The following is a 12329-nucleotide window of genomic DNA, read 5'->3' on the forward strand; positions in this document are numbered from 1 at the left end:
CGTGATTAAAATCCCTGTGCTACCACAGTGGCTTCTCTCTGTGGAAGTCAGCCCCCAACCAAGGGTGCGGCCACACTACTTTTTATGGAAAGGTTTTCTTGCTGCTGTGTCCCTCAGACCTGGGCTGGTCACTAATGGAGGTTCTTGTCTTCAAAAGGGCCAGCTCTGCCTCCACGTCTTACCCCGTCTGCGGTGAGGAGACGGTATGGCTTGTTTCTCCTTTGCCAACAGAAGCCTACGGAGTATTTGTCGGGGTTCGTTAGACCTTCCAGTGCAAATGGCTGGCTGGCTGGGGGGTGGGAGAGAAACGTGGTGGGCTCCTCCTGTGTGAGTGGACTTTCTGGCCACCAGTGCAGAGCTGCCCAGTCTGGCCTCCTTTGGCCAGAAAGCTTTCTATGGGCACAGATCTTCCCTCATCAACCGCTTTATCAGTGCTATGGTGTCCCATCTTCATGGGGGGGGGTGCGGATATCCAGCACTACTCAATGAGTGTTATTCAATTATTTTAAAAATTATGTTTAATGACTTATGGTTTCCAAGGACTCTGACAAACCAGCTCTCCTGGGCCCACCCCCCGGGAGAGACGGGAGGCCGCTGGCCCTGAACTTCAGGCCCGTCCATCCTAGAGAGCCCCCACTCCCAGCCTTCTCTGCTCCACGGGGCGCCTCCGCAATACCGGCCCCTGCGGGGCTCTCTCCTGCCCGCCGTCCCCCCGCACGCTGCTTCCCCGGCGCTTTGCTGTCCCAGCTCTGGCTCCCGTTCGTGTCCCAGAGCCAGAGAGGCGCTTCCACTCACATGTAAATGTCGCGTGCAGCAACTAAGGTGGGAGAAGAAAAAAGAAACAGACAAACCGCTGAGGAATAAAAGCTTCCTTTTCCGTCTGTTTTGCTTTGCGCCTGGGGTTTGCAGGAGAGGGTGGGGAGCCAGAGAGAGCTCGATTAGCGCCCTGGAATCCGCAAAAGCTGGTGTCAGCGGGCCGCTAAGGGAGTGAAGAATTGGAGCAGGGAGCTGGATAAATCGGGAGCGGCGCGGGGAGCGGGGGCCGAAAAGCACGCAACTATCTATTTCGGCAAAGCGTGAGCATGCGGGTAGCCGGACCAAAGGGCTTATTATTCGTAAGACTGCCTCGGTTCTCCCCGGCCTTTGTGCGCGGGTGTGGACGCTGTTCCAAGCGCAGCGCGCGCGCCCGCGGCCCTCGCGCGTCACGACGTGCGTCCCGGGTCGCTGGCTGGCGCGGCCGCTACGACTCGGCGGCTTGGCTCCCGAGGAGGTCGGCGAGACGCCGGCGGCCCATCTTCTTCACCTCGCCCAGTGGGGTGTTCAGCTCCTGCGCGGGTGGGCAGTGCAGCCGGCGCGCCCGCTCGCGGGGCACCGCCGCCCGGTTGCTGAGGCGCGCGGCGAGCGCAAAGGGGAAGCCGGAGCGCGCGCGGTACTGCGCGTTGAGCTCGGCCAGCCAGAGCCGCTCGGCCGCGCTCAGGCTCGTGAGGCCCGCGGCGCTCTGCTCCCGCTGCGACTCGGCGCTGAGCTCGCCCCGCTGCAGCTCGCGGCCCGCCAGGTCTGGGTGGCAGCGCAGGACGCCCTCCTGGCCTGCGGAGAAGCACAGACACGCGGCGGGAGCGCGGTACCGCACCCCGAGGGGTTTCCGAGGGAAGCAGGGTCCCAGGACGTGAGGAGGGGCAACTAGGGGTGTCAGGAGGCTCGGGGCGCCCCCCGCACCCGTCCCTCCAACCCATCCCAAACCTCGCGCCCCTCCATCCCCGCTTCAATCGGCCTCGGCCAGGACCCAGGGGCGGGGCGGTAAGTGACAAGTTTGTCCTTTGAGACCTTGGAGCGAGAAGAGCGTTGGGGAGAGGCCGCAGAGGCTCGGAATTTACGACTTGCTCGGGAGGGAGCAGGGACGCGATAAGGGAGCCCGAGCGTTTCGTATCTTTTCAAAGTCCTTTGCTCTCAGGGGGGCTTTGATGTCGCAGAGGGCCGGACACAAGGGCCTGAAGACTTCCTGCCAAAGCCACGGAATGGGTTTCGCTCTGTTCCAAAGGAGAAGGGCGGGGACGGTCCATGGGAGTAACGTCCGTGGGGCTTGGCGAATAAATGCCCAGGAATTGTGACCCTAAGTGTGAGTTCTGGGATTCTGGAATCAGGCATCCAAAGAGCTTTGCAGAGGATTAACTGCAAAGAAACCCATTTCCAGCCGAATTCTACGGTCCTTTAAATGAAAGGGGCTTTCCTCCTTTTAGGAAAATAGCACCCACTCACCACGCACCATTTCTGAAGCTCATTTCCCTTCTCCCGCTGTAAATCTCAAAGAGCTTTCAGAGAATAACATTTCCTCGGAAGAGAGCTTCTCCTAACATTGGCCTAAAACTGGAAACCCCTGGTGTGATACCTGAGATTTCAAGTCCTAATCCACCGGGGTTTTCCTGAGTCCCGGTCAATCATTTTGCTTAGCTCTCTAAAGAGAGAATTAGAATTCTTGGGGCTGGGCAAGGTTTCAGATATGGTAAGCAGGGAGCCGGATCTGTACAGGGGAGCTGATGACACCTAACTTGCTGAGTAGTGGTGAGGATTAGAGACAATTCATTTACCCAAACAGCACCTAATGCTAGCAAATGTTCAATAAACAGCCATATTATGCGGCCTAGTAAACTCAGTGTAACTGGGCTGCGATGTGGCTGGAAGCATCTGACCCTGGGGCTAGGGACAGGCTTGGGGCTCCACCAGAAAAGGAGATCATTAACCCTCCCTTTAATTACGGTATAAACTTCCCCTGCTTAAATCTTACAGTTTCTGCACAGGTAAAGGATGATTGCGATTGTACCATGTAATCGTGGGCCAATGTCCTGAGAGGCGGGAGAACTGGGGGGAACATCTACACTGAAGAGAGGATTCAAGGGAGACTCGGAAAGGGGTAGGTGACCTTTCCAAGGTCACTGAGCCAGGAGCTGCCTGCCCAGGATCCTGGGCTCAAAACCACTGGCTTCGGGGCACTGGCTGCCCCTTCGAGGTTAAGGGGAGTTGAAAATGAAACTCATGTCACCAATAATCCCATCTCTGTAACACCACCGTTTGAGAACCCCTCTCCTGGGCCCTGTCCCTCGGGCACTGCAAAGGTGAAGTGGTTGCTTCCCACGTCCAGCGGATGGGGGGGGTGCGAAAATGTAGGTGATAAATTCCCTGCTTGGGGGGCCCCCAGCCCTGGGCCGGGAGGTGGCTGTGCCGGGCGGCTTCCCAAGCCTGAGGCCAAGCGGCACCCGAATCCGATCCGAACCCACCCAGCCGGGACCGCGAAAATGGGCGGCGGCGGGGTCCTGGGCGGCTCCTAGGCCGGAACCGCAGGCCCGCCCCGCGCCTCCTTCTTACTTATTCAGATTTTCAAAGACGCCTCGAGGTGAGGAGGTGAGGGGCCCGAGACCCCGCCTTCTCACAGGCCTCCCTCTCTCGGCTTCCCTTCCTCGTTTCTTACTCTGCAGAGGCCCAGCTCCAGCGTGGAGGATGCGGTTATCCACCGGAGGGCCCGGCAGGGGTGGGGTCTGTCCCCTGGCCGCCCCTACCAGACCCTCCTTTCCAGCGTGGGGCAGGGCCGCCAGCACCCCGGCCCTGGCACCCCGCTTCTCGCTCGGCTGGGCTTGTCTCCCCTCTTGAAAACGTCACCTGGGGTTAATGTTTGCCCAGGATTAAGCATGTGTTTTCCACTGTTAGAGGGAGAAGAGGGGGAAGAGGAAAGAAAGGAGGCTGAGAAGACAAAGCCAAGGGAAGAAGAAAAGAGACTAGAAAAGAGGATTTACAGACAGACAGACACACACACACAGCCCTCAGCTGCAGACAAAAGGAGATGGTGGGAGTCAGGCAGGGAGTGGTAGCGCCGCAGAAATAGAACCTGACCTCATTCAGCCAAAGACTCCATCTTTGTTGCCCCAAATCACTGGCCCCTGAGTCCTGCCCAGGAGGGCACTGGCCTGCGGCACAGCCCTGGTTCCCTCCCAGCGCTGCATCCCCCAGGCACTCCCAGCCGTGGCCTTAAACCCTAGTAGGAGGCTGGAGACCTCACCTGGGCACTTGCCACCTCGCTGCCTCAGTCCTGTGGCCCTTCCACCTGGAAAGCCTAAGCCCAGCCGGGTTTGGTCAGTGGCCCGTGCTTCACGGCCTCTCAGTGCTGCCTTTTCTTCGGTCTCTCCTAAGGTCTGAGACGGTACTGCCTCTGCCATTGGCGTGCCACATCTGGAGATGCAGGTGTGGACATGCGCTATTTGCTGTGACCACACACCATGAATCTTTGCACCTCGAAGAGTTCCCGGCACAGAGCGGACACTCCTCGCTTCAACAGGAGAGAACAGGGCAGACAGTGGCGGCCACTGAAGCGTAGGTGGTTGGCCTGGAAGCCTATCACGGTCCGCCAGGATCCCCACACTGTACCAACTGGTGTGTTCTCCCTCCTGGTGCAGTGGACCGTCTGGACCAATCGCTCCACTTGTGCTCTTGGAGCCAGCCCCTCCTTCCATCTCAAAGGTTACAATTTCAAACATCAGTCCCACCACTGCCTTGTCCTGATCAGCACACAAACACTCCCTAGAGCCACTCACTCCATAAACAAAAGGAAAACCCTCCCTCGATTCCCCGTTGTTCCTCTAGTTCCTCCCTGCGTCTCTGCTCTTTCTTACAGCAAAACTCCTTGAAGGAACTGTCTCCTCAGCATCTCCACTTCCTCGCCTCCTTTCACCCCATCAAGCTTCCAGCCCCACCCACCAACCAATCTGTACTCATCAGGTCACAGATGATGGACGGCTTGCTCAGGCCAGTGACCAGCGCTCTGTCCTCTTCTCTCTCAGCCTCTTGGGAGCATGTCACATGGTTGGCCCTCTCTCCTTGCAAGATGACCATCGCTTACCTACTCTCGTCACTGGTCCTTGCTCTGCCAGACCACTAACACCGAAGTACCCCAGGACTCAGTACTCACATCTCTTCCCTTCTGCATTCACACGGATGCCCCAGGTGTTCTCATCTAGTCCCATAGCTTTAACTGCCATCAGTTCTCTCACGACACCAAGATCTAGTCTAGTCCACAGCTTTCCACGGAGTCCCTTTGTTATGAGCCAACTGGACACTCAATATTTTAATCTGGGTGATGACTAGGCATCTCAGACCTACCAAGCTCCCATCCTCCATCCTGTCCTCTCAATTCCGAACCTCTAATTGTAGAAAACAGAGCACCACCCACTCAGTTGCTCAGATTAAAAACGGAGGACTTATCCTTAATTTCTCTTTGTTTCTGACCTGCCTTCCTCCAACAAATCCATCAAAAACACCTGTTGGCTCTAACTAAAATCTATCCTGAGAATCCAGCCACATCTCTTCATCTCTCCTGCTCCAACCCTAGTTCACCCGACCATCACCTCTCACTTTTACTGCTACCGCGGTCCCTCTGCCTGACCCCTCTTTCCTCCTGTCCCTCCACTCTCCACCATTCTCCAACCACCGTGGTCTTTCCGTGCCCCCCAAATGTCAAAAGTCTCAAGTTCCTTGTGTTAGGGTGGCCTTGTCCTAAATCTTCCACAGCTTCCCTCTCAACTTTTGGTTTTAAACTCAGTTATCACTTCCTAAGAAAGACCTCTTTTATTACACATTTTCCACCCTATTACAAATTTTCTTCTGATAGTTTCTAGAATTGAAATGATCTTGTTAATTTATGTTAATCCTGTGTCACTTCACTAGAATGTAAGCTCACTGAAGGCGGGGACTTGTCTTGTTCAAGGCTCTATCCCCAGTGCCTGCGACAATTCCTCGGGCGTAGCAGGCGTTCAGTAAGTGTTTACTGACTGACACATCACTCTGGGGAAGGAGCGTTATGTATTCTTTGACCGAACAAACACATTTTGATAGCCTCATCTAAATACCTTATAGCCTACATTTAAGGAAATTATTAGTACCCGACTCTTTGATTCTTCCAACACCTGTGTTCTGAAATAAGTATTAAATAACGAATGATGGCATTACTGCAATTCTGAAATGCCACCAAGAGGTGCATGATTAACTCTGTTATGAGAGTGTTATTTGCTCTTTGATTTTTAACACTAATCAGTATTGCATCGGTTCGTCATTAGCCGTGTGTGTGTGCGCGCGCGCGCGCGCGTGTGTGTGTGTGCGTGTGTGTGTGTGTGTGTGTACTTTCTTCCCTTTACTATGCCATTCCTCTGGCTTGGGAATCAGGAATTGATTGGCTTGAAAGGGTACTTTGCCAAGCAGTGCTGGAGCTAAATATTAGTCCTGGACTGCCACCTACTGGTCAATAATCATCATAGCGTCTCCTAAATGGACTGTCGACCTTAGCTTCCTCTAGAAACAGGATTTCCAGTTTTCTTTTAATGGTAGAGGGTTCTCTTGGATCATCTAAAACAAGTCCCTGACCAGTTAGATCATCATATCCTGAATATCTCTTCAAGGTCCCTTTTAGTTTTAGGATTCAAAGACTCTATTACACCCAGTTTGTTGCTTACTATTCCAGGAGTAAAGCTAGACTATGCAGTGAATCCCATTTTGCTTGATTATTTAAAACACCAGAGAGTCCTGGTGTTCTAGTGGTTAACATTTGGCGCTTTCGCTGCCATGGCCGCGGTTCAATCCCCGGTTGGGGAACTGGGATCCCACAAGCCTCGCAGCGTGGCCGGGGGCTGGGGAAAAAAAAGGATAAAAAGTAAAAAGCAAAAAAAAAGTCTGGGACATCAAGCATTAATGTTAATTGAATAAATCAGTGAATGAATAAATACAACCCCTAGAAACTGTTTCTAGATTTTGCTTTTGATTCTCTGGAAAATCCTTCAAAAGCTGTTGGGTTGAGTGTCAGGGTTTGAATCCCAGTTCTGCCACTTTCTAGCTGTGTCCTTGATCAAGTTACTTAATCTCTCTGTGCCTGAGTTTTCTTATCTGTAAAAGGGGGATAATAATGATAATCAAATGATAATGATAATTATATGAGTTAAATGCGAGGTGTTTGGAAAGGTGACTGAAACAGCAAGAGTAAGGGTTAAATGCATTTTAGTGGTTGTTATTATTATTTCTACCGCTAGTGTCATCTCTCTAATGCCATGAAGGTGATTAGATACGGGGCAAGGTGATTAGAGACAGACTGTGCTCCCAGCTGCCTGAGGCAAGTGGGGACGCCAGCCTCGGGCTGAGAAGCGGCTGGACCAGCAGGGAGGTCCCACCAAAGACCTGTGTCAGGTGTAGACGCAAACACACACCCAGGTGGTCCAAACTCCCTCCAGTTATTTTGTCCCACTGACCTGCCACTAAAGTCACCCCAGTTAAAATGTGTGGGGAAGGGGTAATACCAAGATTGATCATCTTTCAAAATCCTCTTAGGAACAATTTCATTCATTCACTCAGCAAACCTTTATCAAGTCCCAACATCCTCTCCTCGGGGAGGTGTGGGATTCTGACACTGGTCAGGATTCAGAGGTTCCCTAGTGTCTGAGGCCAATGGGGCAGCTGAGGGTTCGGCTTCGGAGAGGCCCTGAGAAGTGGGTGAGGATCAACAGGGCGCCCACGTTCCTGTCAGCTTGATTTTATCCCCCTAGCCTCCCCTCATCCTATATGTGCCTACAGTGAATTAAAATGAGTTCCTTATTTGGGAGAATTCCCTGACAACTAGAAACCATGCCGGGTGTCCAAGCCCTGGGCGCACAGGTGAGGAGTGTTTGGAAAAGAAGAGACATTGCTTCTCTCTCAGCCCAGATCCCTGTGGAAGCCCCTCTGTGAAGGCAGCCCATCCCCTCGAGGTCCCCTCAGCCCATCCAGGTTTCTCCAAGGACCGTGAAGACAGCCCAGGAGGCAGCCCTGGCTCCTAACATCCGGCCTCTGAACGAGGCCGTGTGCCCTTCTGAGTCACCTGGGGTTGGCCTGACCCTAAACTTCCTCATCTCCCCACTCCACACCCACGAGTGCCTCCTTTTCTCTCTCTACCCAAAGGACATCAGCAATGTCTTTCCCTTTCTGCAGAGGGAGTCCTTCAGATTTTTGTCTTTTCCCCCCTCACTCCCCCAGGGAGTTGCTGATCTGAGGCAGTTTACTTTCCTCCGCCATCTGGTCCAAACCGGCCCTTTCTGGTAAAAATGTCAGCCGTTTGCTCTTTCCCCTGGGCTGCTGAGATAGCCTGATACGGAGCTGTCTTCTCTGTTGCATACAGGACATTCCCAAAGCGAACACATGGCCGAGAGGGTGGGCCCCCAGCCTGACCTTTGGCCCCTGAGCCGCTGGGAGGCCTGAGGAGACCACTGCCTGTCCCTCTTTCCTGGTAACCCCGTAGCTTTAGTATTTAACAGCCATGTTCCCTGAGCCAACGAACGTTCTTTCACTCCAGTTTCCGCTTAACACTGCAAAGACTTGATTCTCATTCACAGAGTCTGAAGGAACTTACTGACCCTTACAGCAAAGAGAGCTAAATATATATACCAGTGATAAGCAACTGGGCTCAAATATCTAAAATTATTTTGATAACAAAAAAGAAACAGACTCACAGGTCAGAGAACAAACTAGTGGTTACCATTGTGGGGGGGAATATAGGGTGAGGGGGGAGGTACAAACTATTGGGGGTAAGATAGGATCAAGGATGTAGTGTACAACACGGGGAACACAGCCAATATTCTGTAATAATTAAATGGAAAGTAACCTTTAAAAACTATTAAAAAATTTTAAATTAAAAACTAAAAAAATGCCACATGACCGCCCCCCCCCAATTTTTTTTGATAAGCATATCTGAAATCCCTCTGTTGAGAATCTCAGTGTCTAACACCAAAGTCTTACCTGACTGTGGAAGAGCATCAGTAAAGGCAAAAAAGTGCTGCTCTAAATCTTCCAAGTCAGAGAACGGGCGCTGGGACCGAACACGGCGGGGGCAATCAGAGGACATCTCTCGATGACACTCCCAAACACATCCACAAATTCTCCAAAGTCCATGGAGTTGACCTTCTCAATGTCCATCGCCTGTGTTCCACTGGCGGCAGCAGGACCTGGGCTCCCCTCCGGGTGAGTGAGAGACGCGTCTCTGCTCGCCGAGTTATATTTGCTGAATGCATAGGCTTGTTTTTTATGCAACACCAGCTTGGCATGTTTTAAATGCCTCTGGGAGAAGCCGATCCAGAGTACTTGTGCAATCAACAAACACAGGCTTAAGGTCTAATCCAGGGAGCAGAGGTCTTGCAAAGGGGTAAGGCTATCCAACCAAACTCTTCCCACCATCTAAGCCGGCAGGGGCCATATTCACTCTCAGCACTCGAGCTTGATAGACTTTTTGTGCCATTAGCATTTTCATGTCAATGTTGTCCCAGGGAAGATTTCCCTGGTAACCCAGGCAGGTCACAAGTCGACCTGCTTGAAATTCCATGTCCCGTCTTGTTGCTACTGCTGTGGAGAACAGGTAGTATGTTTTACTCTTTCTCTGCATTTCAAATGCTTCACACAATAAGTATCTAATAAACTCTCACTCAACAAGAAGCAGTGTCTAAGGAATCATTCTGCCCCATTCTCAGTTGTCGCCCAGACACCGTTATGTGTTATTTTCTTCCTGAATATATCTATCCTTATCTGAAATCCCCTTGCTTATTCTATTTATTTTCATATCACCTCTCAGCCACAGTGAATTCTATGAGCCTGGAGACAGTGTGTCTGGTTTGCTTGTGTCCTGGGTGCCAAGAACCGAGACCTCAGGAGGCATGTAATAAACACCATGGGGTGAATTAGTTGACCAGATGACCAAATAGATTAAATTTCTCACCCTGATACCTTTTATGTATACTCAAAACAAAAATCCTGTGGAAGAAGACATAGAGAACATAGATATTTGTGGTTGCCAAGGGGCAGGGGGTGGAGGAAGGAAAAACTGGGTGTTTGGGGTCAGAAGATGTAAACTATTATATATAGAATGGGATAAACAACAAGGTCCTACTGTAGAGCACAGGGAACTATATTCAATATCCTGTGACAAACCATCATGGAAAAGAATATGAAAAAGAATATACATATATACATATAACTGAATAACTTTGCTGTACACCTGAAACTAACACAACATTGTAAATTAACTACACTTCAATTAAAAAAATAAAATTAAAAAAATACTGTGGAAGATAAAGTCAAAGGAAAGGAGGGGTCAGAATTTTAAAATATAAAGATAACTGCTGCTATTTCCCTGTAGAACTGAAAATGCAACATATTTCCAAAAGTCATGCTAACTCCACATTGGCTTTCATCTGAATCAAAATTCAATGAGCGGATTTACAATAGTCAGGACATGGAAGCAACCTAAGTGTCCATCGACAGGTGAATGGATAAAGAAGATGTGGTACATATATACAATGGAATATTACTCAGCCATAAAAAGAAACGAAACTGAGTTATTTGTAGTGAGGTGGATGGACCTAGAGACTCTCATACAGAGTGAGGTAAGTCAGAAAGAGAAAAACAAATACTGTATGCTAACACATATATATGGAATCTTTAAAAAAATGGTTCTGAAGAAACTAGGGGCAGGACAGGAATAAAGACGCAGACGTAGAGAATGGACTTGAGGACACGGGGAGGGGGAAGGGTAAGCTGGGACGAAGTGAGAGAGTGACATGGGCATATATACACTACCAAATGTAAAATAGATAGCTAGTGGGAAGCAGCCGCATAGCACAGGGAGATCAGCTCAGTGCTTTGTGACCACCTAGAGGGGTGGGATAGGGAGGGTGGGAGGGAGACGCAAGAGGGAGGGGACAAGGGGATGTATGTATACGTATAGCTGATTCACTGTGTTATAAAGCAGAAACTAACACCATTGTGAAGCAATTATACTCCAATTAAAAAAAAAAGAAAAAAAATTCAATGAGAGGGCAACCACATTAGCATTAATGAATCAGTCACATTGGCCGCACAGTCTGTGAGAGGCAGGTGACAATCTACCAGTAGCCACAGATTTTGTCCTAACTCTGTGACGTTTCCCATCCCAGGTCTCACCCTGACTGCCTGGGCCAAAGGGTCATGATTGAAGGACTGACAGAAAAGAAGTTGATGAAATTTGCTTTTCAAAGGGGATGAATCTGGGGCCAGAAGTACCACCACTACAGGCCACGTCTTCAAATATGAAAAAAGGTATAGATATCAGATTAACCCTTGCACATCGTATACCTCACATAGGTATGTGAAAACACGCTGGATCCTGTAGTGTGTTTGCAGTTTCGGGCAAAGAACCCAGTGTGGAGGACATGGACCCGGGAGAGCGCAGGTCCAGGCTCTGCCACCGACCCACTGGCATTTGTCAAGTTATCGAACTTTTCTGCACCTCAATTTCTTTGTCTGTAAAACGGGGCTCAAAAGAGTATTGACCTCATGGGATTTTTGCAGAGATGAAGTGAATTAACGTACCAAAGTGCTCCTGTTACAAAACACTGCAGAGGTGTTGGCCAATATTGTGCACAATCTCTGCAATGGACCAGCTACAGAGTGTTCTTCTGTTCTCCCTTCTGCCACCAGAGTCAACACAGCCCTTTCCCATCCCTGCAGGTTTCTGCAGACCCAGTGAACAGCCAATATCCACATCTTCCCCTTCTCCCTCCACCAGCTCCCTCAGCCTCGGTTCATTCCAGCGCTGACCACGCAGCATCGCAGTTCAGAACAGAACCGTGGGGAAGAGAAGGCGAGGTCTGTCTAGCCCCTTCCCCTCAGCCTTATTCCCTCCCTGGTCCCGGGCTCTCGGATGAGTAGATGAGCGGGAACGGAAGACAGAGCAGAAACCGAGGGAGAAGGGGTCCCGGCTCCACTGCTCTGCGTCCCCTCCCTCTTTGTGCGACCCTTACCTACCTTCTCCTCTTATTCTGCATGTGGACGGTCTCCCTCACCCAAGGCGCTCCAGCCTGGGCCTGGAGCCTGGCGGTTCTCAGTTCCTCTGAGAGCTGCAGGAGAGATAGACATCTGCATTTGCAAGTGGAAACTCCTCTGCTCATGGAAATGCTGATATCACGGTGGGAAGGGCCTTGCCACTGACAGGAGACCAGGAGCCTAACCTTTTATTCTGTGTTATCTATTGCATAACAGTAGGAACTCCAAATAGCCCACTACTAACAGAGGAACCTTTAAGACACAGAAGGTTAAGGTATTAAATAGTCCTGGATATAGAAGCAACATCCAGAAAAAAGAACCTAACTAAAAATTCCTGATGCGGAACCTGGCGAGCCAGGCCACTGAAGCAGTCTGGGGCTCAATTAACCCTGTTTGACTCTTCGCCAGTCAAATCAAAGAAATGTAAGGTGGTCAGAGGTCAGGCAATTTCCATCCAACAAACCAGGCAAAGAGTTAAG

The 12329-nt window shown here is 50.8% G+C and overlaps 1 protein-coding gene across 1 annotated transcript; it reads right to left on the bottom strand.

Moving 5' to 3' along the window:
• Nucleotides 1-1240: 1240 nt before the first annotated feature.
• On the bottom strand, nucleotides 1241-8973 carry URAD (ureidoimidazoline (2-oxo-4-hydroxy-4-carboxy-5-) decarboxylase). The gene is given in 3 exon segments (XM_060129526.1): nucleotides 1241-1587; nucleotides 8797-8872; nucleotides 8875-8973. Coding segments are annotated over 3 exon segments (522 nt in total).
• Between the last annotated feature and the right edge of the window lie 3356 nt (nucleotides 8974-12329).

Source organism: Lagenorhynchus albirostris, chromosome 18 (genome assembly GCF_949774975.1).
Source record: "Lagenorhynchus albirostris chromosome 18, mLagAlb1.1, whole genome shotgun sequence".
NCBI classification, from domain to species: Eukaryota; Metazoa; Chordata; class Mammalia; order Artiodactyla; family Delphinidae; genus Lagenorhynchus; species Lagenorhynchus albirostris.